At 45.7% G+C, this 23,532-nt stretch overlaps 1 protein-coding gene across 6 annotated transcripts in view; it reads left to right on the top strand.

Annotated features, from left to right (window-relative positions):
• The window catches only part of tenm3 (teneurin transmembrane protein 3), a 909,202-nt gene that overhangs the window by 664,136 nt on the left and 221,534 nt on the right, over positions 1–23,532 (top strand). For all 6 annotated transcript variants that reach the window (XM_080189440.1, XM_080189438.1, XM_080189437.1 and 3 more), the window contains one exon: positions 1,499–1,737. In XM_080189440.1, coding sequence (XP_080045566.1) covers positions 1,499–1,737 — 239 coding nt within the window. The remainder of the gene's footprint in view (positions 1–1,498; positions 1,738–23,532) is intronic.

The following is a 23,532-nucleotide window of genomic DNA, read 5'->3' as shown; positions in this document are numbered from 1 at the left end:
AAGGGTTCTGAGGAATGTGGAGGAACAGAGAGATCTTGGGTTTATATCCACAGATCCCTGAAGGTTGCCACTCAAGTGGATAGAGCTGTGAAGAAGGCCTATAGCATGTTAGAGTTTATTAACAGGGGGTTAGAGTTTAAGAGCCGTGGAGTTATGCTACAACTGTACAGGACCTTGGTGAGACCACATTTGGAATATTGTATGCAGTTCTGGTCACCTCACTGTAAGAAGGATGTGGAAGCATTGGAGAAAGTGCAGAGGAGATTTACCAGGATGTTGCCTGGTTTGGAGGGTAGGTCTTATGAGGAAAGACTGAGGGAGCTGGGGCTTTTCTCTTTAGAGGCAACTTAATGGAGGTTTATAAGATGATGGGGGGGGATAGATAGAATTGACGTTCAGAGACTATTTCCTCGGGTGGATGTAGCTGTTACTAAGGGGCATAACTATAAGGTTCATGCTGGGAGATATAGGAGGGATGTCCGTGATAGATTCTTTACTCAGAGAGTGGTTAGGGTGTAGAATGGACTGCCTGCTGTGATAGTAGAGTCGGACACTTTAGGAACTTTCAAGCGGTTATTGGATAGGCACATGGAGCACACCAGAGTGATAGAGAGTGGGATAGCTTGATCTTGGTTTCGGACAAAGCTCGGCTCAACATGGAGGGCTAAAAGGCCTGTACTGTGCTGTACTGTTCGATGTTCTATGTAGAAGTTTCACTCTGGACTGATTCTTTTCTTTGCAGATTTAAGCCCGAAACATTTTGTAGTGCCAGAATGCAATAGTTGATTCAAGTAAACAGGCCGGTTCTGCAAGAAAAAAAATTAAACCTCTTTGGAACACTGGTTTGACTTTTTCAATAAAAAAAACTGTCAGAATTTTTAAATCACTTACTCAGAATATGAGCAGCTACATAATAACTTAGCACTATTGTGTTGAAGCAAAGTAGGTGGTTAAGCACTTTTAAAACAGTCAAAGGGATAGTCCCAGGTAATGTACTCATGTTTTTCCCAACCTCCTTTTTAAGCAAGAAGACTTAATGGACGTGATCTTACCTGCCGTTCACACCATGCTCCCTCTGCAGTGAAACCGGAGAATTTGGTGGCCAGCCAAATCTCCATTCACTGTGACGGGATGGGAAAATCCCACCAATGTGAACGATAGTAAGATTCCGGCCAGTGTGTTGAGTAAATATTCCCTTTAACTCAGTGTAGGAGATGCCTTGAGGAGTATTTCAGATTGTGGAATCAATCACTTGGGTTTCTGTGTGAACACCGCTTGGAGTGCATTTTCTTTTTCCCCCAGTGCCATTTCCAAGCCCTTCTGACCATCTTAAGCTGCCATGTTTATCCCCTGCACTTTGGCATGTTTGTATGTTCAACCCCAGTGTGCTAAACCCCTTGCTTTTGTACACTCTCATTGTCAAAGCACCCACCCCGTGTGGCTCCGTCAGGGCTCGCTTGCATATCTTCACAAGTTTTCTCCACTCTTTTGTTTCCAGGCATTTCCTCTTCAAAACCGGAACAGGGACGACGCCATTATTCAGCACAGCCTCACCTGGTTACACCATGGCCTCAAGTGCCGTCTATTCGCCGCCTCCGCGGCCACTGCCCAGGAACACTCTTTCCAGAAGTGCTTTTAAGTTCAAGAAATCATCCAAGTACTGCAGTTGGAAGTGCACGGCCCTTTGTGCAGTCGGTGTGTCAGTCATACTGGCCGTACTGCTGTCTTATTTCATAGGTAGGTGCTTAGCCGCACATCATTAGCTCGGTTGTGTTTTTCTATTGCCTCTGAAGGAAGCACGCATGATTTCTGAATGATTTGTGACGTTATTTATATCGAAAGGTCACGCTTAATATTAGAGACGTTGTTGTTGTATTCCAAAAGGTTTGACAGCAGCGACCATGATGGAACCATCTTCCCCTTTGGGGGCGTGCGTTCTCTGCTGCTGTTTCATTTTGATGGGTTCCCTTGTGAGATTTGCTGGTATTTGAAGATTTTTTTAGAGCATGACCCAGTCACTTACATGAGTTGATGAACGGATATCAGCTCGGATCGAGAAAGCATGAAAACGTTACCTCTGGAAACAGGAAGGGGTCCCCGTGCAGTTTATCACTGAATCCTGGAATGAAGCAGGTTTTCAATCTCTCTTTCTCTCTCTCTCTCTCAGTCTCTTAGAAAAAATTGAAATATTACATCAAAATAAATCCAGGCTGCAGTACAAACCCCAAAGAGAATACAAAATAAATAAATCATGGGCAGATCAAAATGTATTTATTGTTGTACATCTTTAAAGAAAATACCATTTGTAATGGAAATGATGGATATATACTTGCACTTCTAACCTTATCCAAGTATGTAATTTTTAACTATGTGCATTTTGTAAGGGTAATAGTGCTTCCTTTACAACTTGCGCAGTTAACTAACAGCAGTTGACCTCCATGCCTCTAATTAGGGTTTAGTAAACCAAGTCAAGGGCCTTGCTCCTGATTCCTGACCATTGGTACATAAGAACATCAGAATTAGGTGCAGGGGCAAGAAATTTAGCCCCTCGAGCCTGCTTTGCCATTCAATTCACTCATGGCTGATGCTGCTGTGGCCATTTTCCTGCACATTCTCCATAATTCTCCAGACCATTTCTAGTTAAAAATCTGTCAATGTCTTCCTTAAATTTACTCAATATCCCAGCACCCACCGTACTCTGGGGTAGTGAAATCCATACATTCACCACTCTTTGAGAGAAATAGTTTCTCCCCATCTCTGTTTCAAATCTTCTACCCTTATTCTAAAACTATGACCTCTTATTCTAGATTGTCCCACAAGAGGAAGCATCTGCTCTGCGTCTACTTTTATCACCTTTTATAACTCAATTAGATCTCCTCTCATTCTTCTAAACTCTAGAGAGTTTTCTAAACTGCTCTAGCTCTTTCATAAGACAAAACTCCCCATCTCTGGAATCATCTAAGAAACCTCATCTGAAGTGCCTCTAGTGCCACTTTTTCCTTCTTCCAATAATGGGACCAAAACTGTACACAGTACTCCAGCTGTGATCCCACCATGCCTTGTACAGTTGCAGCAACACTTTCTTGCTTTTATACTCTGTTCCTTTAGCTAAAAATGCCAAAATTCCATTTGCCAAATAAGTGCGGCGTGCAGGAATGGGACGGCAGTAGTTATGGGGGATTTCAATCTGCATATTGATTGGTCGACCCATGTTGGACGAGGTGGGCTCGAGGAGGAGTTCTTGGAATGCTGCCGGGATAGTTTCCTGGAACAGTGTGTGTTGGAGCCGACGAGGGAGCGAGCTATCTTGGATCTGGTGCTATGTAATGAGGCGGGTAGAATTAGGGACCTTGAGGTGAAGGATCCTCTTGGAGAGAGTGATCATTGTATGGTGGAGTTTCTGTTGCAGATGGAGGAGGAGAAAGTGGGTTCCCGGACACGTGTCCTTTGTTTGAATAGAGGGGAGTATGGTACGATGAGAGAAGAATTGGCGAATGTGGACTGGGGGAGCGCGTTGGAAGGTAGGTCTGCTGAGGAGCAGTGGAGGATCTTTAAGGAGATCTTTCTTGGTGCTCAGCAGAAATTTATTCCGATGGTTAAAAAGGACAGTAGGAAGAGAGGTAATAAGCCGTGGATAACGAAGGAGGTGAAGGAAAGTGTTAAATTAAAAGCGGAGGAATTTAGAGTAGCTAAGAGCAGTGGGCGAGAAGAGGATTGGGAAAGGTTTAAATGTCAACAAAGATTGACAAAAAAGTTGATAAAGGAGGGTAGAAGAAGCTATGAAGCTGGGCTAGCGCTTAATATAAAAAAGGATAGCAAGAGTTTTTATAAATATATAAAAAGGAAGAGGCTGGCTAGGGTGAACGTTGGTCCCTTAGCGGATGAGAAAGGGGACCTAGTGGTAGGGGATGGGGATATGGCTAAGGTCTTGAATAACTTTTTTGTTTCTGTCTTCACGGAGGAGGACGTGAATAATTTGCCGGGTGTTAGCGATGGAAAGGTGGTAGGACTGGAGGGTCTTAATGACATTACTGTTACTAGAGAGGTGGTGCGCGACAGACTGGAGGGGCTGATTGTGGACAAGTCCCCAGGACCGGATGGAATGCATCCGAGGGTTCTGAAAGAAATGGCGGAGGTGATAGTGGATGCCTTGGTGGTTATTTTCCAGACGTCGCTGGATTCCGGGGAAGTGCCGGAGGATTGGAAAACGGCTAATGTTACGCCGTTGTTTAAGAAGGGTGCCAGGCAAAAGGCGGGGAATTACAGGCCGGTTAGTTTAACGTCTGTGGTAGGTAAAATGTTAGAATCCGTCATTAAGGAGGAAATTGCGAGGCATCTTGAAGGGAATTGCTTGATAGGGCAGACGCAACACGGTTTCATTAAAGGGAAGTCGTGTCTGACAAATTTACTGGAGTTCTATGAGGATGTGTCTAGGGCGGTGGATAGAGGAGAGCCGGTGGATGTGGTCTTTCTGGATTTTCAGAAGGCGTTTGATAAGGTACCTCACAAGAGGTTACTGCAGAAGGTCAGAGGACATGGAGTTGGGGGTAGGGTGTTAGCGTGGATAGAGGATTGGTTGTCAAATAGGAGGCAGAGAGTGGGGGTCAATGGGTGCTATTCGGATTGGCGGTTGGTGACTAGTGGGGTGCCCCAGGGGTCGGTGCTGGGGCCTCAGCTATTTACCATTTATATAGATGATCTGGAGGAGGGAACCGAGTGTAGGGTGTCGAAATTTGCTGATGACACCAAGATTGGGGGAAAGGCAAATTGTGCGGAGGGTGTGGAGAGTCTGCAGAAGGATCTAGATAGGCTGGGCGAATGGGCCAGGAAATGGCAAATGGAATTTAATGTTGGCAAGTGTGAGGTGGTCCACTTTGGTAGGAAGAATGGTAGGAAGGACTATTACTTATGTGGCGAAAAACTGCAGCAGGCGACGGTGCAGAGGGACCTCGGGGTCCTTGTGCATGAGTCGCAAAAACCCAGCCTGCAGGTGCAGCAGGTGGTCAGGAAGGCGAATGGGATGCTGGCCTTCATAGCGAGGGGGATTGAATATAAAAGTAGGGAGGTCTTGCTGCAGCTGTATAGGGCATTGGTGAGGCCGCAGCTGGAGTACTGTGTGCAGTTTTGGGCGCCGCACCTGCGCAAGGATATTTTGGCCTTGGAGGGAGTGCAGAGGAGGTTTACTAGGCTGATACCGGAGTTGAGGGGGTTGAGCTATGAGGAGAGGCTGAATAAACTAGGCTTGTACTCATTAGAGTTTAGAAGAATGAGGGGAGATCTCATTGAGACGTATAAGATGATGAATGGGATGGATAGGATAGAGGTGGAGAGACTCTTCCCGCTCAAAAAAGACAGTAGGACTAGGGGGCACAGCCTCAAGATAAAGGGGGGGCAGTTCAGAACGGAGTTGAGGAGGAACTTCTTCACTCAAAGGGTGGTGAATCTCTGGAATTCTCTGCCCGTTGAAGTGGTGGAGGCTGCCTCGCTAAATATTTTTAAGAAGCGGGTTGATGGGTTTTTGATAAGAGAGGGGATTAAGGGTTATGGGGAGAGGGCGGGAAAGTGGAACTGAGCCACAACAGATCAGCCATGATCTTATTGAATGGCGGGGCAGGCTCGAAGGGCCAGATGGCCTACTCCTGCTCCTATTTCTTATGTTCTTATGTTCTTTCCTTACTACTTACTGTACCTGAATACAAGTTTTCTGCAATGCATGCATGAGGGCACCCGTATCCCTCTGTACCATCGCACCCCAAGGTCTCTCTCCACTTAGATAATAAGTTGCATTTCCATTTTCCGACCAAAGTGGATAATCTCACACTTATCCATGTTAAACTCCACCTGCCACATTTTGGCCCACTCACCTAACCTATCCGTATCCATTTGTAAATTTCCTATTTCCTCATCACAGCTTAATATTCCACCTATTTTCATGTTATCTGCGAATTTAGCTATAGTATCTTGTATCCCTGTATCTAAGTAATCAGTATAAATTGCAATTAGTTGGGGCCTGAGGACTGAACCCTGTGGCACCCTGTGAGATACATCTTGCCAACCAGAAAAAGCCTTCTGTCAGTGAGCCATCTACCCAAGCTAATAAATTACTCCTAACCCTATGTGATTGTGCCTTGTGTATTAACCTTCTATGCGGCACCTTATCAAATACCTCCCTGAAGTCCAGATATATTACATCTATTGCATTCCCATTATCCACTTAGCTTGCTACACCTTTGGAGAACTCTAACAAATTAGTCAAACATGATTTACCTTTCATAAAGCCATGCTGATACTGTTGGATTGCATTTTGACTTTCCAAATGTCTTGTCATTATTTAGTAATGGAATCTCACAATTTCCCAACGACAGATGTTAAACTAACATCTGTCTATGGTTTCCTACTTTCTGCCTCCCTTCGTTTTTTGAATAAGGGCATTACATTAGCATTTTTCCAAACACTGGAACCTTTCCTACCCAGGGAATTTCGGAATATTATAACCAATAGATTCACTACATCCACTGCCATTTCCTTTAATATTCTAGAATATAGGTCATCAGGCCCTGGAGACTTGTCTCCCTTCAACATCAATAGATTGTTGAGTACGATTTCTTCATTAATAGTGAATGTTCTAAGATCATGGAATCATAGAATTCAGAAGGAGGCCTTCTGGCCCATTGAGTCTGCACTGACCACAACCTCACCGAGGTCCAATCCCCGTAATCCCACATATTTACCATGCTAATCCCCTTGATCAATGTAGCATGGCCGATCGACCTAATCTGCACATCTTTCGGACTATAGGAGCAAACTGGAGCACGTGGAGGAAACCCACACAGACATGGGGAGAATGTGCAGACTCTGCACAGACAGTGACCCAATCCAGGAATTGAACCCGGGTCCCTGGCGCTGTGAGGCAGCAGTGCTCACCACTGTGTTCCCATGCCACCCCTGATCCTCCCCTCCTATTACCTCTGCATTATCTGCTAATATTGGGACGGTACTATTATCCTCCACCGTGTAAACTGAAGCAAAATATTGATTTAGAATTGCTGCCATTTCTGTGTTCCCTACTATTAGCCCTCTAGTCTCATCTGTTTAAGTGCAGGCACCAAGTGGAGAACAGATCAAGCTTAACTAATGATCTCCATGGACAAGTGGCTTTCTGTTACCTACTGTCCAGCTTCACACAAGCATTGAGCCACTTGGATGAGGAACCAGGGAACAGCTGGCTCCCCTGGCTCTCAGGCTAGGATTAGTCAGCACTTCGAGGAATAGGGTCTCTCTCTGGAGAGACAAATGCTTTGCATTATGGAGGGCCACAGATGATGGAAAGGCTCCGAGCTATGCCAATCTGACTGCTGTCACTTCACTAGGAAGTGTAGAGCATTCACCACACAGCTGGGAATGAGCAGTAACTGGTCTGAGAATACTCCTGACCCATATGGTCCACACTCATTGGCACCCTTTTAGTTTAAGTTGGCTGATAAGAGACCACACTTTGCTGTCATTTGTCGAAGTTGGCGCACAGGATGTATCTTTGGAATGCTTATTCTAAATAGAGTAAGTTCCATGATCTTGATGGCTTTCGTATCTTAAACTCATTCTACCAGAGGCCTCGTATGTTTGTGAATATAGAATCACAGAAACCCTACAGTGCAGAAGGAGGCCATTCAGCCCATTGAGTCTACACCGACAACAATCCCACCCCAGAACTTATCCCCACAACCCCACACATTTACCTTGCTAATCTCTCTAACCTACACATCCCCTAACACTAAGTGGCACCTTAGCATGGCCAATGCACCTAACATCTTTGGAGTGTGGGAAGAAACCAGAGAACCCAGAGGAAACCCATGCAGACACAGGGAGAATGTGCAAACTCCACACAGGCAGTAACCTAAGCTGGGAATTGAACCAAATCCCTGGAGGAGCTGTGAGGCAGCAGTGCTAACCACTGTGCCACTGTCAAACCTGAAATCTTAACAGGTCTTTAGTGGCATAAGGTACAGTTTAAATCCTCTCATTTCCAGGTGTCTAATATATTCTTTGAGTTGGGTAGGGTCTTGTCGACTTTATTTGACTTGCTTTTCAATGAGTCTTCAGATTTAGGAGAAAAGGTGGCTCTTAAGGGACTCCAGATATTGAATTCCTCATTCTGCCTGTCAACAACATTAGCAACTCATTGACATTAATAGCTGTTCATTTTTTACTTTGCACTTCTCGAGTAGATGTTATATTCTTTCAATTTCACTTTGAAGCACTATTTATGTAGACAAATACTTCAGGAAACATTGTTTTATGTGTAAAGGAAAAATCATGCATTCATAAAGCATGCTCAGTCAGAAAACAGCTTGCGAAGTACAGTCACTGTTGACCGATTGCTTAACATGGTATCCAGTCTGTATAAAGCAAGATCCCACAAGCAGTAATGAGCTGTGATCAGCTAGTCTATTTTGGTAGAGGATGAATGTTGGACAGGACACCATCCTTACTCTTGAATTGGTAGCATAACGTGGAATTTAACACAGCCCTCTTCCAGGAATGGGCAATCAGGGAGGGGGGCATTGTGTAAAATCATGCACCATTGTGGCAGTGCTGTGCTTGTTACCCACCTGGCTCCATGGGATTGCACAGGGCACATATCGAGGCTGCTAAGCTGTGGCCTTTTAGCAGGCTGGTGTTCTCTTCTGGTTGGGCATCCTTTCAGTCTGGCCACACCCGCCACTCCCCAAATTATTCCCCATCTTCTCCTGTTTTTCACACTCTACCCTCTCGAGCCTGAACCTCCAACCCCTTCACCAAGGGGGTATCAGACTGGCCTTGGTTAAAAACCCACATTCACTTTCTAATTTGGCTCCCAGGCTCTTGGGGATGTTCTGTCACCTGAGCAGTGGCCACCACTCCCAGTGGCATTGCTGGCACAATAGAGCTGCCAACTGTTTGATCGGTTGGCACCTCTCAGGGATGGGCTCCCTCTCAGTTGAGGGTAGAAGAATCACCTAACTTCATTACTGGCCTGTCAGCCATAAAATTGACTCGCAGCAAATTAGCCAAATGGCAACAGGATGGCTGCCAACTTTTAAACCAGGGGTGTGGGTAGGGACACCACTTCTGCATAGACTCTAGCCCAGGAATCTTTCATATGCATCTAAGAGTGCCGCTGAGGCCTCAGTTTAATCTTTCATCCCAACCTTCCAACAATGCAGCACACCTGTCAATATTGCTGTCAGCTAATGTTCTGGGAACCTGGGTTCGAATCCTGCCACAGCAGATGGTGGAATTTGAATTCAATAAAAATGTCTGGAATTAAGAATCTACTGATGACCATGAAACCATTGTTAATTGTCAGAAAAACTCATCTGGTTCACTTTAGGGAAGGAAATCTGCCCTCCTTACCTGGTCTGGCCTACATGTGACTCCAGAGTCAGAGCAATGTAGTTGACTCTAGGCTGCCCCCCCTGCAACCAGGGATGGGCAATAAATGTTGGCCCAGCTAGCGACGCTCATGTCTCATGAATGAATGAAAAAAAAACTGGTCCTGGTTATGTACTTAATTCCTGAAATGAAACTAGAATCTGTGACTCTGAGGAAATAGTGCTGACGCTGAGCCAATTTGGCTGTTATTAAATCGAGTGAAAGAAGTTCATTTAAACTTGAAAAGAAATGTTTCATTGCCAAGCAAAATAAGAATGTTACTGGAGCTTGGCAGAAGCCTCATTGTGTGTGCTGAAGGAGTTTGTAGGTGTGCAAAGCCTGTGGCTCGAGTCCTTATGGAAAGGCAGCGGGAGTTGGTGTTTTATTTTTGTTGTGCTACCTCTCTGCACCCTATCCGTCTGATCAACAGTGCCCAAAGAGGCTGAAATTTGTACTCAGTGAGCATCTGTCTCAATTCCGTTGTCTGCTGCTTTTCGGCATATTTAGGAAACATCGTGTTGCCTAAATACTGGTTCATTTCCTCTGTGTATCATGTGGGTTTGGTAAAATGTTATCAGGGCCACAGGCCACATCAGCTGCAATTTGTGTGGCGGTTGGACAGAGTTAAGCAGGATGAGGTCCAATGTTGAATGGTTGTCATATATCATAGGTTCATCTATTCACGCCAGTGCTCCCACTGCAGCGAGTTTGAGGAATTTGGCACCTAGCCAAATCTCTTTCACTGCAGCAGAATGGGAAAATCCCACAAGAGGAGTGATCGGTGGCAACATTCCGGCCACAGAGGTATAGAATCCTACAGTGCAGAAGGATACCATTTCGCCCATCGAGACTGCGCCAACAACAATCCCACCCAGGCCCTATCCCTGTAACCCTGTGTATTTACCCTGCCAGTCCCCCTGACACAAAGGGGCAGTTTTCTCTTGAATTACCAGATGAGTTACAATACAAAGGTCAGCTGCTTCTTCAGAACAGGATACCATCTCTTCACTGACCAGTTTCCCTCAGGAAGTTGCAGCATTTGTTGAATAACATTGCGAGGGAATATAAGGGTGGCACAGTGGTTAGCACTGCTGCCTCACAGCACCAGAGACCCGGGTTTGATTCCTGCCTTAGGTCTCTGTCTTTGTAGAGTTTGCACATTCTCCCCATGCCTGTGTGGGTTTCCTCTGGGCGCTCCGGTTTCCTCCCACAGTCCAAAGGTGTGTGGGTTAGGTTGGTTGATCATGCTAAATTAATCTTAGTGTAAGGAGGATTAGCAGAGTAAATATGAGAGCTCCCAGGGAGAGGGCCTGTTATGTTCGGTGCAGACTCAATGGGCCGAATGGCCCCCTTTCTGCACTGTAAGGATTCTATGATGCTGTGATTCTATGTTAATGTATAATGGAATATTAGTTGCCGGTTGGAACTATTCCTTCAAGATGTTCCGTGCTCCCTGAGACCACCAGGTCAACTTTGTGCCGCTCACTTGACAATACAATATGCTCAGCAACGAAGCTCAAGTGTTCAATGGGTTAATACCTCAAAAAAAAATCAGCACATACAATCCTTCATCAGGCTGCAAACTGAAACCTCAGGGTTCCTCTGCCTGCCCGCCCCACCCTCAACTGCAATCACCTCTGCATCCCCCCCTCCCCTCCACCCACCCACTGAACTGAATGTCAGGATCCTTTCCTCTAACTAAATAAATGGATAAAAGCAAATTACTATGGATGCTGGGATCTGAAACCAAAGGAGAAAATGCTGGAAAATCTCAGCAGGTCTGGCAACAACTGTAAGGAGAGTGAAGAGCTGACGTTTCAAGTCCAGATGACCCTTTATCAAAACTTTGACAAAAGGTCATTTGGACTCGAAACGTCAGCTCGTTTTTTTTCTCCTCACAGTTGCTGCCAGACCTGCTGAGATTATCCAGCATTTTTCTCTCTTGGTTCCCTTTCCTCTCAGTCCTTGGTTGCAGAGTGCTGCTCCTGTGTGCCAGCTAGGCAGTGATCCCAGCTGGTTTTGGCCAGGAGCAGGAGCCTGACTGCTTTAGCTGAGGCCTGGGAGACAAAACCTCTCTGTTAGTATCGGAGGATTCAAACTTTGTATTGGTGCCAAGGAGCTGTGGGACTGATGGGATGACAGAGAAAATGAATGATTCTAGTTTGAATGTGCACCACTGGCTCTGGGCCAGCCCCCCTTGGTGGATGCGCTCCCCTCCACTTCAAAGCGCATGTGTTCCATTGGAACATGATCAAAAGAACTCGTAACACAGGTTTTAACACCTAGAAACCAATTTGTGTGTGATCTTTCTAAAACCTTTTGAACACTCCTCCTATTCCCGGAAGTGCTTCGGTTTCACGCTGTGATTGCTTCAAAAGGTAGGCTTGCTGTTTAGAGCTCTTACACCGCAATTGCTGTCTACGTCACACAGCTCCCCTTAACTCCCACTCCATGCTTTGGAATGGTTCCAAAGAAACTGGGTGTTCTCAAGGTGTGGGTATGCCGGCGTTGGACTGGCGTAAACACAGTAAAAAGTCTGACAACACCAGGTTTTAGTCCAACCGATTTATTTGATAATAGACTCACAAGCTTTCGGGGTTAGCCCCTTCGTCAGGTGAATGGTGAGTCTATTATCAAATAAATCGGTTGGACTAAAACCTGGTGTTGTCAGACTTTTTACTGTGTTCTCAAGGTGGCAGTGGGTAAACCCTGGGCCTTCAGTGTTGAAGGGGAGGATTGATAGTGAGAGGATAAGAAACATCTAAGATTACCACTTGTTTTAAGTTTGGACCAGGAATTCAAAAAATTTCCAAGTTTATTTGTTAGTGTCACAAGCAGGCTTACATGAACACTACAACGTGGGTCAATTCAAGTTTTAAAGTTTATTTATTCGTGTCACAAGTAGGTTCACATTAACACTGTCACCAAGTTACTGTGAAAATCTCCTCGTCGCCACACTCTGGGTGCACTGAGGGAGAATTTAGCATGGCCAATGCACCGAACCTGCAGGTCTTTCAGACTGTGCGAGGAAACCAGAGCACCCAGAGGAAACCCATGCAGACACGGGGTGGAAATGCAGACTCCCCACAGACAGCGAGCCGAGCTGGGAATCGAACCTGGGTCCCTGGAGCTGTGAGGCGGCAGTGCTAACCACTGTGCCACTTCATGCAAAAAGAAATAGTGCTTTGAATACAAATCTGTACCCATTTCTGTGTCTTAAGATGTGAAGGCATTAATTATTATCTGTTATGAATGTTTTTTGTAATCAATAACATTAAAAGAAGCGCTAGAAACACAAACCCACCCCTTTTATCACACTCTACATCATGCCCAATATAGACACGACAAGAGGTACCATCTTCAGGAGCGTTCGTGTCAAACGTAGTGCTATCCTTAACTGATACCTACGGATTCAATGTTTTCACCTTGTCAAGAAGAAGAAAGAAGATTCCTTTACATAGCACCATTCCCAGCCTCAGGGGGTCCCGAAGTGTTTTGTGGCCAATGATGTACTTCCGAAATGTAGCCGCAGTTGTAACGCAGCAAATACCGCAGCTAATTTTCACACAGCAAACTCCCACAAAGAACAAATTACTCACGACTTGACAACAGGTTTTTGCGATGTTAGGTGAGGCATAAATATCAGCCAGGGTATGAGAAAGAACTCTGCTGCACTCCTTTGAAATAGTGCCATGGGATCTTTTATGTTGACCTTAAGGGGCAGGCGTGGTCTCGATTTCCACCTCGACAGAAAGCCAGAATCTCCGACAGTGCATCACTGTCTCAGGATTGAAATATGATCCTTCATGGTGTGTTCAAGCCTCTTGAGTAGGATTCAAACGCTGGAAGTTTCAAATCAGAGGTGCGAGTGCTGTCACTGAACACCTAATTGGAGGGAGAAATGCTACAATCCCTATGGAGACCGATAACTTTTAAAAAGAAATTCAGACTTTTGCTGCAAAGTAGACAAAACCTGAAATTCCAGTTGTTTACTCAGAAAACAAAACCACAAAATTCCACCCTTTTAGAACAAAGAACCAAGATCAAAAAAAATTACAGCACAGGAACAGGCCCTTCGGCCCTCCAAGCCTGCACCGACCATACTGCCTGACTGAACTGAAACCCCCTACCCTTCCAGGGACCATACCCCTCTTCCCATCCTTTTCATGTATTTGTCCAGATGCCACTTAAAACTCACTATCGTATCTGCTTCCACCACCTCCCCGAGTTCCAGTCACCCACTATCCCATGTGTAAAAAAGTTGCCTCATACATCTCCTTTAAACCTTGCCCCTCGCACCTTAAACCTATGCACACTAATAATTGACTCTTCCACCCTGGAAAAAGGCTTCTGACTATCCACTCTGTCCATGCCCCTCATAATCTTGTTCTATCAGGTCACCCCTCAACCTCCGTCGTTCCACTGAAAATAAACTAAGCTTCTCCAACCTCTCCTCATTGTTAATACCCTCCATACCAAATAACATCCTGGAATATCTTTTCTGTATCCTCTCCAAAGCCTCCACATCCTTCTGGCAGTGTGCAACCAGAATTGGACACTATATTCCAAGTGCGGTCTAAGATTCTATAAAGCTGCAACATGTCTTGACAATTTTTAAACTCAATGCCCGAGCCAGTGAAGGCAAGCATTGCCATATGCCTTCTTGACTACCTTCTCCACCTGCGTTGCCACTTTCAGTGACCTGTGTACCTTTACACCCATATCCCTTTGCCTATCAATGCTCTTCAGGATTCTGCCATTTATTGTATATTTCTTATCTTTATTCAACCTTCCAAAATGCATTACATCACATTTGTCTGGAATAAGCTCCACCATATATATTACAAACAGCAAAGGTCCCAGAACTGATTCCTGAGGAATGCTACTTGTCACAGCCCTCCATTCAGGAACACACCCTTGCACTGCTACCCTCTGCCTTCTATGACTGAGCCAGTTCTGTATCCATCTTGCCAGCTCACCTCTGATCCCATGCGATTTCATCTTCTACACCAGTCTGCCTTGAGGGACCTTGTCAAAGGCCTTACTGAAATCCATGTAGACAACAGTCACTGCCCTACTCTCATCAATCACCTTCATCAGTTCCTCGAAAAACTTGATCAATTTAGTGAGACATGACCTCTCCTTCACAAAACTACGTTGCGTCTCGCTAATACATCCACTTATTTCCAAGTGGGAGTAAACCCTGTCTTGAAGAATGTCTCCAATAATTTCCACTGACATAAGGCTCACTGGCCTGTAACAACGTAGGCTATTCTCCAATCCTCTGGGACCTCCTCTGTAGCCAGTAAGGATGCAAAGATTTCTTTCAAGGCCCCAGCAATTTCCTCCCTTGCCTCTCTCAGTATTTTGGGATGTACCCCAACAGGTCCTAGGGACTTGTCTACTTTAATGTTTCTCAAGAACCCCAATACTTCCTCCTTTTGGATCTCAACATGACTCAAATTATCTACACACCCTTCGCCAGATTCATCATCCACCATGTCCTTCTCTTTGATGAATACTGACGCAAAGTACTCATTTAAACCCAACAGAAACACTTTTACAATCCAAAAGTCAACAGAACAAACAGTCAGTGTTATCTGTCTTATACTCGAAAATTTGCAGATACTTTGTGGTTGAACAGATCATGAACTGTATATTCAATGGCAATCATTATCAAACTGGATCCCACAGATTTTCTCAGCAACCCAGTCAGACATCACTGATCACTGTGAGTCACATTATTCTTTGAAACTCTGAAATCAAAACGGAAAGTACGGATAAACCCAGCAGAGCTGGCAGCATATGTGGAGAAACAGAGTTAATGGCCGGAATTTTCCCACCCTGCCCACCACAGGGATTGGAGCAGGCAAAGTGCTGACAATGGGAAGGTCTGTTGACCTCGGGTGGGATTTTGTGGCTTTGTGACGAGCGAGGCTGTAAAATCACGTGTTTAATGTGTCTCTTCTCTGTTGTCACATTGGACTTCAACATTAGCTCTGCTTTCCCTTGTTTGGATGCTAACAGCAAGTGCTGAGTTTTTCCAGCATTTTCTGTTTGATTTCAGATTTCCAGCATCCACTGTATTTTGCTTTTAGTTTAGTCTCTAAAACTCTGTCCACCTTGTGAGAAATTTCAGCTTTTCTCCTTCAAAGAGCCCCATCCGACTGCAGTTTTACTCCACCTGAGTTCCACGGATCTTCACCAGAAGGCTCACAATTCATAAGAACATAAGAACATAAGAAATAGGAGCAGGAGTAGGCCATCTAGCCCTTCGAGCCTGCCCCGCCATTCAATAAGATCATGGCTGATCTGAAGTGGCTCAGTTCTACTTCCCCGCTTTCTCCCCATAACCCGTAATTCCCTTGCCTACCAAAAACCTACCTACCTGTGTCTTAAATATATTTAGCGAGGTAGCCTCCGCCACTTCAACGGGCAGAGAATTCCAGAGATTCACCACCCTTTGAGTGAAGAAGTTCCTCCTCAACTCCATTCTAAACTGCTCCCCCCTTATCTTGAGGCTGTGCCCTCTAGTCCTGCTGTCCTTTCTGAGCAGGAAGAATCTCTCAACCACTACCCTATCCATCCCTTCCATTATCTTATACATCTCTATAAGATCCCCCCTCATCCTTCTAAACTCCAGTGAGTACAGACCCAGTCTATTCAGCCTCTCTTCATAGTCCAACCGCCTCATCTCCAGTATCAGCCTAGTGAACCTCCTCTGCACTCCCTCCAAGGCCAAAATATCCTTGCGCAAGTGCAGCGACCAAAACTGCACACAGTACTCCAGCTGCGGCCTCACCAGTACCCTGTACAGTTGCAGCAAGACCTCCCTGCTTTTATATTCTATCCCCCTCGCTGTAAAGGCCAGCATCCCATTCACCTTCTTGATCACCTGCTGCACCTGCAGACTGGGTTTTTGCGACTCATGCACAAGGACCCCCAGGTCCCTCTGCACCGTAGCATGCTGCAGCTTTTCGCCCTTTAAATAGTAATCCAAATAGTATTCCAAATCTCTTTCTGATCAACTCTCAGCACCAGCAATCTTGTTCTTCTTTTCCAGCTGACTTGAGCTATTTATGAGACTGCATTCCACTGTGTTGGTCAGGATACACTCCAACATCTAAACACTGACACAGTCCCAGCTCCCCTGCCCCCTGCTGTAACAACTGCTCCCATAGAGTAGATAAGTGCACTTAAGCTTTACTGAGCTGACACTGCCCCAGGGATTCTCTGAGCCCAACCCTTCAGCAGCCTGCAGTTACCACTACCCCAGGGCTTCTCTGAGCCCTGACTCTTCAGCAGCAAGGAGTTATCACTGCCCCAGGGCCTCTCTGAGCCCCAGATTTCCTTGGGCTTTGCTGATTCCCAGTTGCACCAAGCCAGTGACTGTTTTAGCCACCTCTTCAATGCCTGACTGTCTCCTATCAGGAGAGCTCAGTTTTAATGCCTGATTCTAATCCCTTGGTCATTGTTTGATGCCAGAGCTCTGTACAGGCACACTGCCCAATCCCAAACAGAATGCCTGTCTCCCTGCCACACTCAGCACTTGCTGCAGAGCTCCAGGGCATGCTGAGACTTGTAGTCCTCAGCCTCTGCCAGAAATCCTACAGAAAATCCAGCAATATAGATCTCCTCATGCAGTCAGTAGTTGATAGAATGACATGTCAAGCTTCATGTTTGCTCTGACAATGTTCTGAAAACACAATTGACTGAACATTACCTTTGAGGGCAGCATACATTTCAAATCGCAGAACAGAATACCCCTTACTTAATTTTTTGCATAACCAAAAAATACACACACTTCACAAGCATACTTTACACTGCCCTTTGCTGGACATTCAGTTTTCCCAGAATCAATCCAAAGAGATACTGTGTTCCTCATTCTGCTTTTCCTTTCTTAGCCTGGTAGCTTGTAACCTTAGAACTGCCATTCACAATAAAGTTTCTTTTTCCAGAGACTCTCCCCTAAGCCCAAGCTGGGCAACTCTTCCAGCCTCGTTTTAACTCCCCATGTATTTGATTTTTTAACCTGAGTGCAAGCTCCCACCTGCATTCCTGCGCAGCGAACTGGATAAAATATATGTTCATAGAATCACAGAATCCCATATCTTTTTAACCTGAGTGCAAGCTCCCATCTGCATTCCTGCACAGCGAACTGGATAAACTATTTTTTCATAGAATCATAGAATCCCTGCAGTATAGAATGAGGCCATTCAGCCCATCAAGTATATGCTAACCACAATCCCGTCCTGGCCCTATTTCCATAACCCCAGGCGTTTAGCCTACTAATCCCCCTGACACTCGGGTCAATTTAGCACAGCCAATCGACCTAACCCACACATCTTTGAGCTTCCAGCTGCTCCCTCTCTCCTGGATCCAGGCAGACTCAGAAGCATAGCCTGCGATATTCTTGGAAAGTCTGTAACCTGATATTTACAGTGATTTCTCCTGCACCCTCCCCTTTGGCAACGTGAATCACATGGGCTTTGTATCTGCGTACAAATCTTTGGAAACCCAACTCGCCTTCATCTCGGAACTAAATAGGAAGTTTAAAGCATTGCTGTTTACAGCCCATCACCCTCAACACTTTTCTGGGACTTTGGAGACTGACTGCTGCTAACAGAAAGGTTACTGCATTTGTTATCAACATAAATACATTGCATCTTCTTCCCAGTAAAACAATCAAAGCCTCTCTTTGTTCTCTAGCGATCAAACCACCCACTTTCTGCTGGGTAGACTTCAAAACAGCTCCCTTTGTTCTCTCCTAAATTTAAAGATATTCCAAAAACACAACGGTGTTCTGAACCTCCTAATTGTAACACAAGCTTTGTTGATTCCTTTACCAATCCACCCATCGTATAAGTTAGGGCTTTCATAACAGCCGCCATGCCTGCTCAGCATTGTACCCTCAATGGGCAAGATTATTACAGCCAGCCAAAGCATCGGGAAAAGCAGTGATGTTCTTGCCAACAAGAAGTGCCCAGGGAGACCACAACTCGGCTGCTTGGTCACATTCATCTTGGGAATTTTTTTTGTTACAAGTTGCTTCTTGCAACAACTTGCAAAATAATCTTCCACCTGAAGCAGCAAGTTGCAATTGAGGATGATCCAGCACAATTCCCTAAAGGAACCAGGATGCAAATAGGCCACCAGAACACAGCACTAAGTCTTTAGCTGCAATGCAATTTTGAGAGTGGTTTGGCAGCGACAGTGTGCCAGTAATCTGCAACCTGCACTATCCATTTAACTCCACAGTATGTTCTCGGCTGATCATTTTTCTGCTGCTAAATGGACCTGTTCACTTTGCTGCTCTGCCAAGCGCAACCTACAGTTACCTCGTGGATCTCCAGTGCCTCATTCTGCTGGCATTTATGCCATGTTTGACATTTGCAAAACGGTTTGGCATTAGCATAAAAACATCGTTTTGTTACCCAGAAGCATGACCCAGCTCAACCTGCCTCTAACAAGTGAGCGTCGAGACATCGAACCAATTATTATTTTGAAGGAGATGCTGTCAAGTGTCAGGAGTATTGCATTTTGAAAATGTTCCGATGCTGCTTCTACCTTGACATCCTGAGCTGTCTTGGCATCTCAGTCCTTGATTACATTACGCAGCACAATAAATCCTATTTGTAATTATCTGGTCAATTCTGTTGCCTCATCAACCTCCACCCGCCCCCAGCCAAAGGTGCAGCCCTTGGTGAATATGATGTGTCGCGCTGCTTGTGAGCCTTAACTGTGTTGCTTTGTCGAACCTTGCCATGAGGTTCTGGCTACTGGAACGTTGAGGCGGCAGTGATTTAGTCGTATTGACACTGGACTAACAATCCAGAAACCCAGGGTATCGCTTTGGGGATGTGGGTTCGAATCCCAACATGGCAGTTTGAATCCAATAACAATCTGGAATTAAAAAATCGAGTGAAACTATTGTTGATTGTTGTAGAAACCCATCCTGTTCACTCTTGTCGTTTAGGGAAGGAAATCCATTGTCCTCACCTGGTCTGGCCTCCATGTAACTCCAGATCTACTGCAATGTGGTTGATTCTAAAATGCCCTCTGGGACAGGCAGTAAATGCTGGCCCAGCCAGCAGTGCTCACAACCTATGAACGAATCAAGAAGATTCCTGGCATCGCTGTCACTACTTAATGCTATAAGGAGGGAGAAATTTGAAGATGAAGACAAAAGCTTTAAAATCAAAGTGTTCCTTGAGCGGAAACCAGTGCAGATGATTAGGGGAATAGGGAAATGTGATTGGTTGCAAGGACACCCAGTCAGATGTGGTAGAAGGATGTTCTTGCTCTCGAGGGAGTGCAGCGAAAGTTTACCCAGGCTGATTCTGGGGTTGGCGGGACTGATGTATGAGAAGAGATTGACTTGGTTAGGATTGCTTTCACTGGAGTTCAGATGAATGAGAGGGGGACCTCATAGAGACTTATAAAGTTTTAACGGGATAGATGCAGGGAGGATGTTCCCGATGGTGGGTGTGCCCAGGACCAGGATCTCAGTCTGAGGATTGGGTGTAGACCATTTAGGATGGAGATGAGAAGATATTTCTTCACCCAAAGAGTGATGAGCCTGTGGAATTCACTACCACAGGAAGTAGCTAATGCCAAAACATTGAATGTATTCAAGAGGTGGCTGGATATAGCACTTGGCGCGAATGGGATCAAAGGTTGTGGAGAGAAGGCGGAATTAGGCTACTGAGTTGAATGATCAGCCATGATCATGATGAATGGCAGAGCAGGCTCGAAGGACCAAATGGCCACCTCCTCCTCCAATCTTCCATGTTTCCATGTAAGTGGGCATTGAGTAGGAGAGATAGTAATGCAATCTGCTTGAAGTTAACAGATCATCAAGGAGACCTTGTCATAGGAGAGCACCACAACAGTGGGTTGGCTATATCCTCCGTTAAAGGCAAAAAAATGCAGATGCTGGAATCTGAAATAAAAACGGAAAATAGTGGAGAAACTCAGCAGGCCCGATAGCATTTGTTGAGGGAGAATAGAGCCAACGTTTTAAGTCAGGATAACCCTTTGTCAGAGACGCTAGGTGCTGTTAGATTCCCATTCATCTGGTGGTTCTGAGACTTGAGGGCATGGCATTATCAAAGGAACATAGGAGCAGGGGTAGGCTATTCAGCCCATCGAGCCTGCTCCACTATTCAATATAATCATGGCTGATCATCTACCAATGCCTTTATTCCATATTCCTTTAGCTTTAAGTATTTAGAAATCTGTTGGCCTCTGCTTTAAGTGACTGAATTTTCACAGCTCTTTGGGGAGAGAGTTTCAAAGATTTACTTACCATTTAAGGAATACTCCGCGTATCTGTTCCTCCTGCCAAAATGGATAATCTTACATTTTTTCATCTGCCAAGCTTTTGCCCACTCACTAAGGGTGGGATTCTCTGGCCGCGCTTGCCTCAAAACTGAAGAATTCCACCCGAGGTCAATGGACCTTTGTATAGTCTGTCCTCTCCCTGCCTGCACAATCCCTGTGGCAGCGGGATGGGAGAATTCCGTACTAAGTCTTTCCAAAACTCCTTGAAGCTGCTTTCCTTACTGCACACACTCCCACCTAGCTTTGTGTCATCTGCAAACTTGGAAATATTACATTTGATCCCCAACAGCTCAGGTCTGAGCACCACCCTAGAATTCTACTCGGCAACACTGCCTGATAACAGGGACTGCCCTTCAAAACTTGTTTGTTAACTGTGAGTGCATTGGGACGTCCTGAGATTGTGAAAGGTGTGCTGAATGCATAGTTTTGGAATTTTACGAGAATGATTCTAAGTGTCCAACCAGTGTCAAAATGGGAGAGCTCCTGATCTGTTTTTTTGAGCGAGTTTTCACTCCCAATCTTATGGACTTATCCATTGAAAATATGAGTTAGACTGTTCTTAGCTACTGCAGGCAGTGGACTAGGCTGAATTCACCAACCAGCCTGCACAGGAAGCTGTTGCACATGTGTAGACCTCCCACCCCGATCCAATTGCCTGCAGACTGGTAAGCGGGCTGCCATTCCCCTCGCTCGGTCTGATCACAGGCAGAGCGCGTAGCATCTCACCCCTCCCCCAGCCCCCTCCAATCGGGCTGCCCCTTCAGACCCCACCCTCCCTCCAGTGCACAGTGCCAAGGTGCTGGTGGGCAGTGCCCAAGGGGCAACCCCCTTGCCCTTGCCCCCCCCCCCCCCCCCCGCCCCCCCCGGGAACCTCAGTTGCCTTTGCTTCTACCAACAAAAGCAACACGACTGTTCCCCGTTCTTAAGAAGCAGGTGTTTTCCTTGCCACAGACTGGCGAGGCCATAAAGGCAAGTGAGTCCGGACGATTGTGTGTCAAGCTCACTAATACATGGGAATGAGGATTCTTATAAATTAACGCCCTTTTCCAGCGAGAGGTTGACCTTCCCGGAAAGCTGGCCCTCGTAAGATCGCCAGAGCCGAGAAACCGGGCGCGATCCTGACTTCTCGGCTCCCGTGCAATATTACTGGCTCGCTCTGCCCATCGATAGGCAGGGAGAGCCAGTAAAATCCTGGTCTTTGGACGCGATTTTCAGACCACACTCACCTGAAGGTCAGAAAATCCTTTCTGAGATCAGTGGACCTTTGCGTGCTCCCTGTCACGCCCACCGCAACTGCCATGGTGGATAGGAAGGGAAAATTCCGCCCTTCATTTCTCCTTTTTGTACTTTTACTGTGAGTCGCGAGGAGACTGCAATGCTGAGTGTGCTTTTTCGCATCTTGGCGCCTGTGGGCTGTGGGCCTCTGACCGCATGTACCCTTGCTATCATCTGCAGTTTATGCATTGCAATCAGCAGGCACATTGCCGCTGGGAAGGAGCTGGAGTGTTTGTTTGTTTTGCTTATTTATTAATCACAAGTAGACTTACATTTACACTGCCATAAAATCCCCACGTTGTCACCACACTCCGGCGTCTGTTCGGGTACACTTTTGGAGAATTGAGCACAGCCGACGCACCTTACCAACACGCTTTTCAGTGGGAGAAACGTGGAGTACCCAGAGGAAACCCACACAGACATGGGGGGAATGTGCAGTCTCCGCACAGACAGTGACCCAAGCCGAGGATCGAACCAAAGTCTCTGGTGCCGTGAGGCAGCAGTGCTAACCACTGCGCCACCGTTGACACTGTGGAATAATGCCCGAAAAAAATTCCAGATGAAACAGCTGGCAAGCACAAAAGCCGCCCCATGATAAAACCTCTTAGCTGCTTCTGGCTCAGCGCAGTTTGTTGAACCTTGCCACTTGTTACGGAACGGCAGAGCTTAAGAATGACGTTGATTAACTGAAGTGGGTAACTGAATGCCCCAAGATACATGTGGGATGCCAGAAGCTTAGTAAATGCCCAAGCCTTGGGTTACAAGCCAAGTGATTTTTCTGTTATTCCTGACTGCACTAATTGATAATGCAGCATTAATAACAATTACAGTGACAGAACTGGCAGTCCTTAATCTCCACCTTTTTCCTCATCCTCTGGGCTCGCTTAAAGATTTCCAGTGCTTCTCTGAGTTTAAATTTCCTCAGGGTGCAGTAAGAGTAAGGTAAAGATTTATAAATTTGAAAAAAAAATCTTGAAATCTCTGGTGCCGCATTTTTTTTTTGAAGGCGATACATCCAAGGCAGGCCCAGAATGCACTGCGCACAGCGAAGAAGCCCTGATATTTGCAACTCAAACTAAAATCATTTAGGGTGAGGGCCCTGTTATTGGAAACAGCGCAACATGCAATAATAGTCTGAAAACTTACTCTACAATTCACTTGCTATCAGTCAGGAAGCATATGAACTCAGCGGGAGGTTTGAGATAAAGGCTAATTTATGGAGAATTATGCGAGCATAATCACACACAAACCCCAGAAGGGGTGAACATGACTATGCATCTTCCCTTCTGCGCACTTCATCTTCATTTCTTGTTTTGATTATGGTATTCCGCGTATTTTGAAAGCCTCGCTTCCTGCTTTGCTCAAAGCTTTATAAGCCACACGTTGTGCTTTGTGTGAAATCCTGTCAGATTTAATACGGGACATGAAAGTAAACCTGTAACCGTATGTTAAGTTATTCATGAGTTCCAAATATGCACACAGACTATTGCACAACAAAAAAAA

The sequence above is a fragment of the Carcharhinus amblyrhynchos genome, chromosome 5 (assembly GCF_965287045.1).
Source record: "Carcharhinus amblyrhynchos chromosome 5, sCarAmb.v2.hapA, whole genome shotgun sequence".
Lineage (NCBI taxonomy): Eukaryota > Metazoa > Chordata > Chondrichthyes > Carcharhiniformes > Carcharhinidae > Carcharhinus > Carcharhinus amblyrhynchos.
The sequence above is the reverse complement of the archived record's forward strand: the minus strand, read 5'-3'. Positions and strand labels throughout refer to the sequence as shown.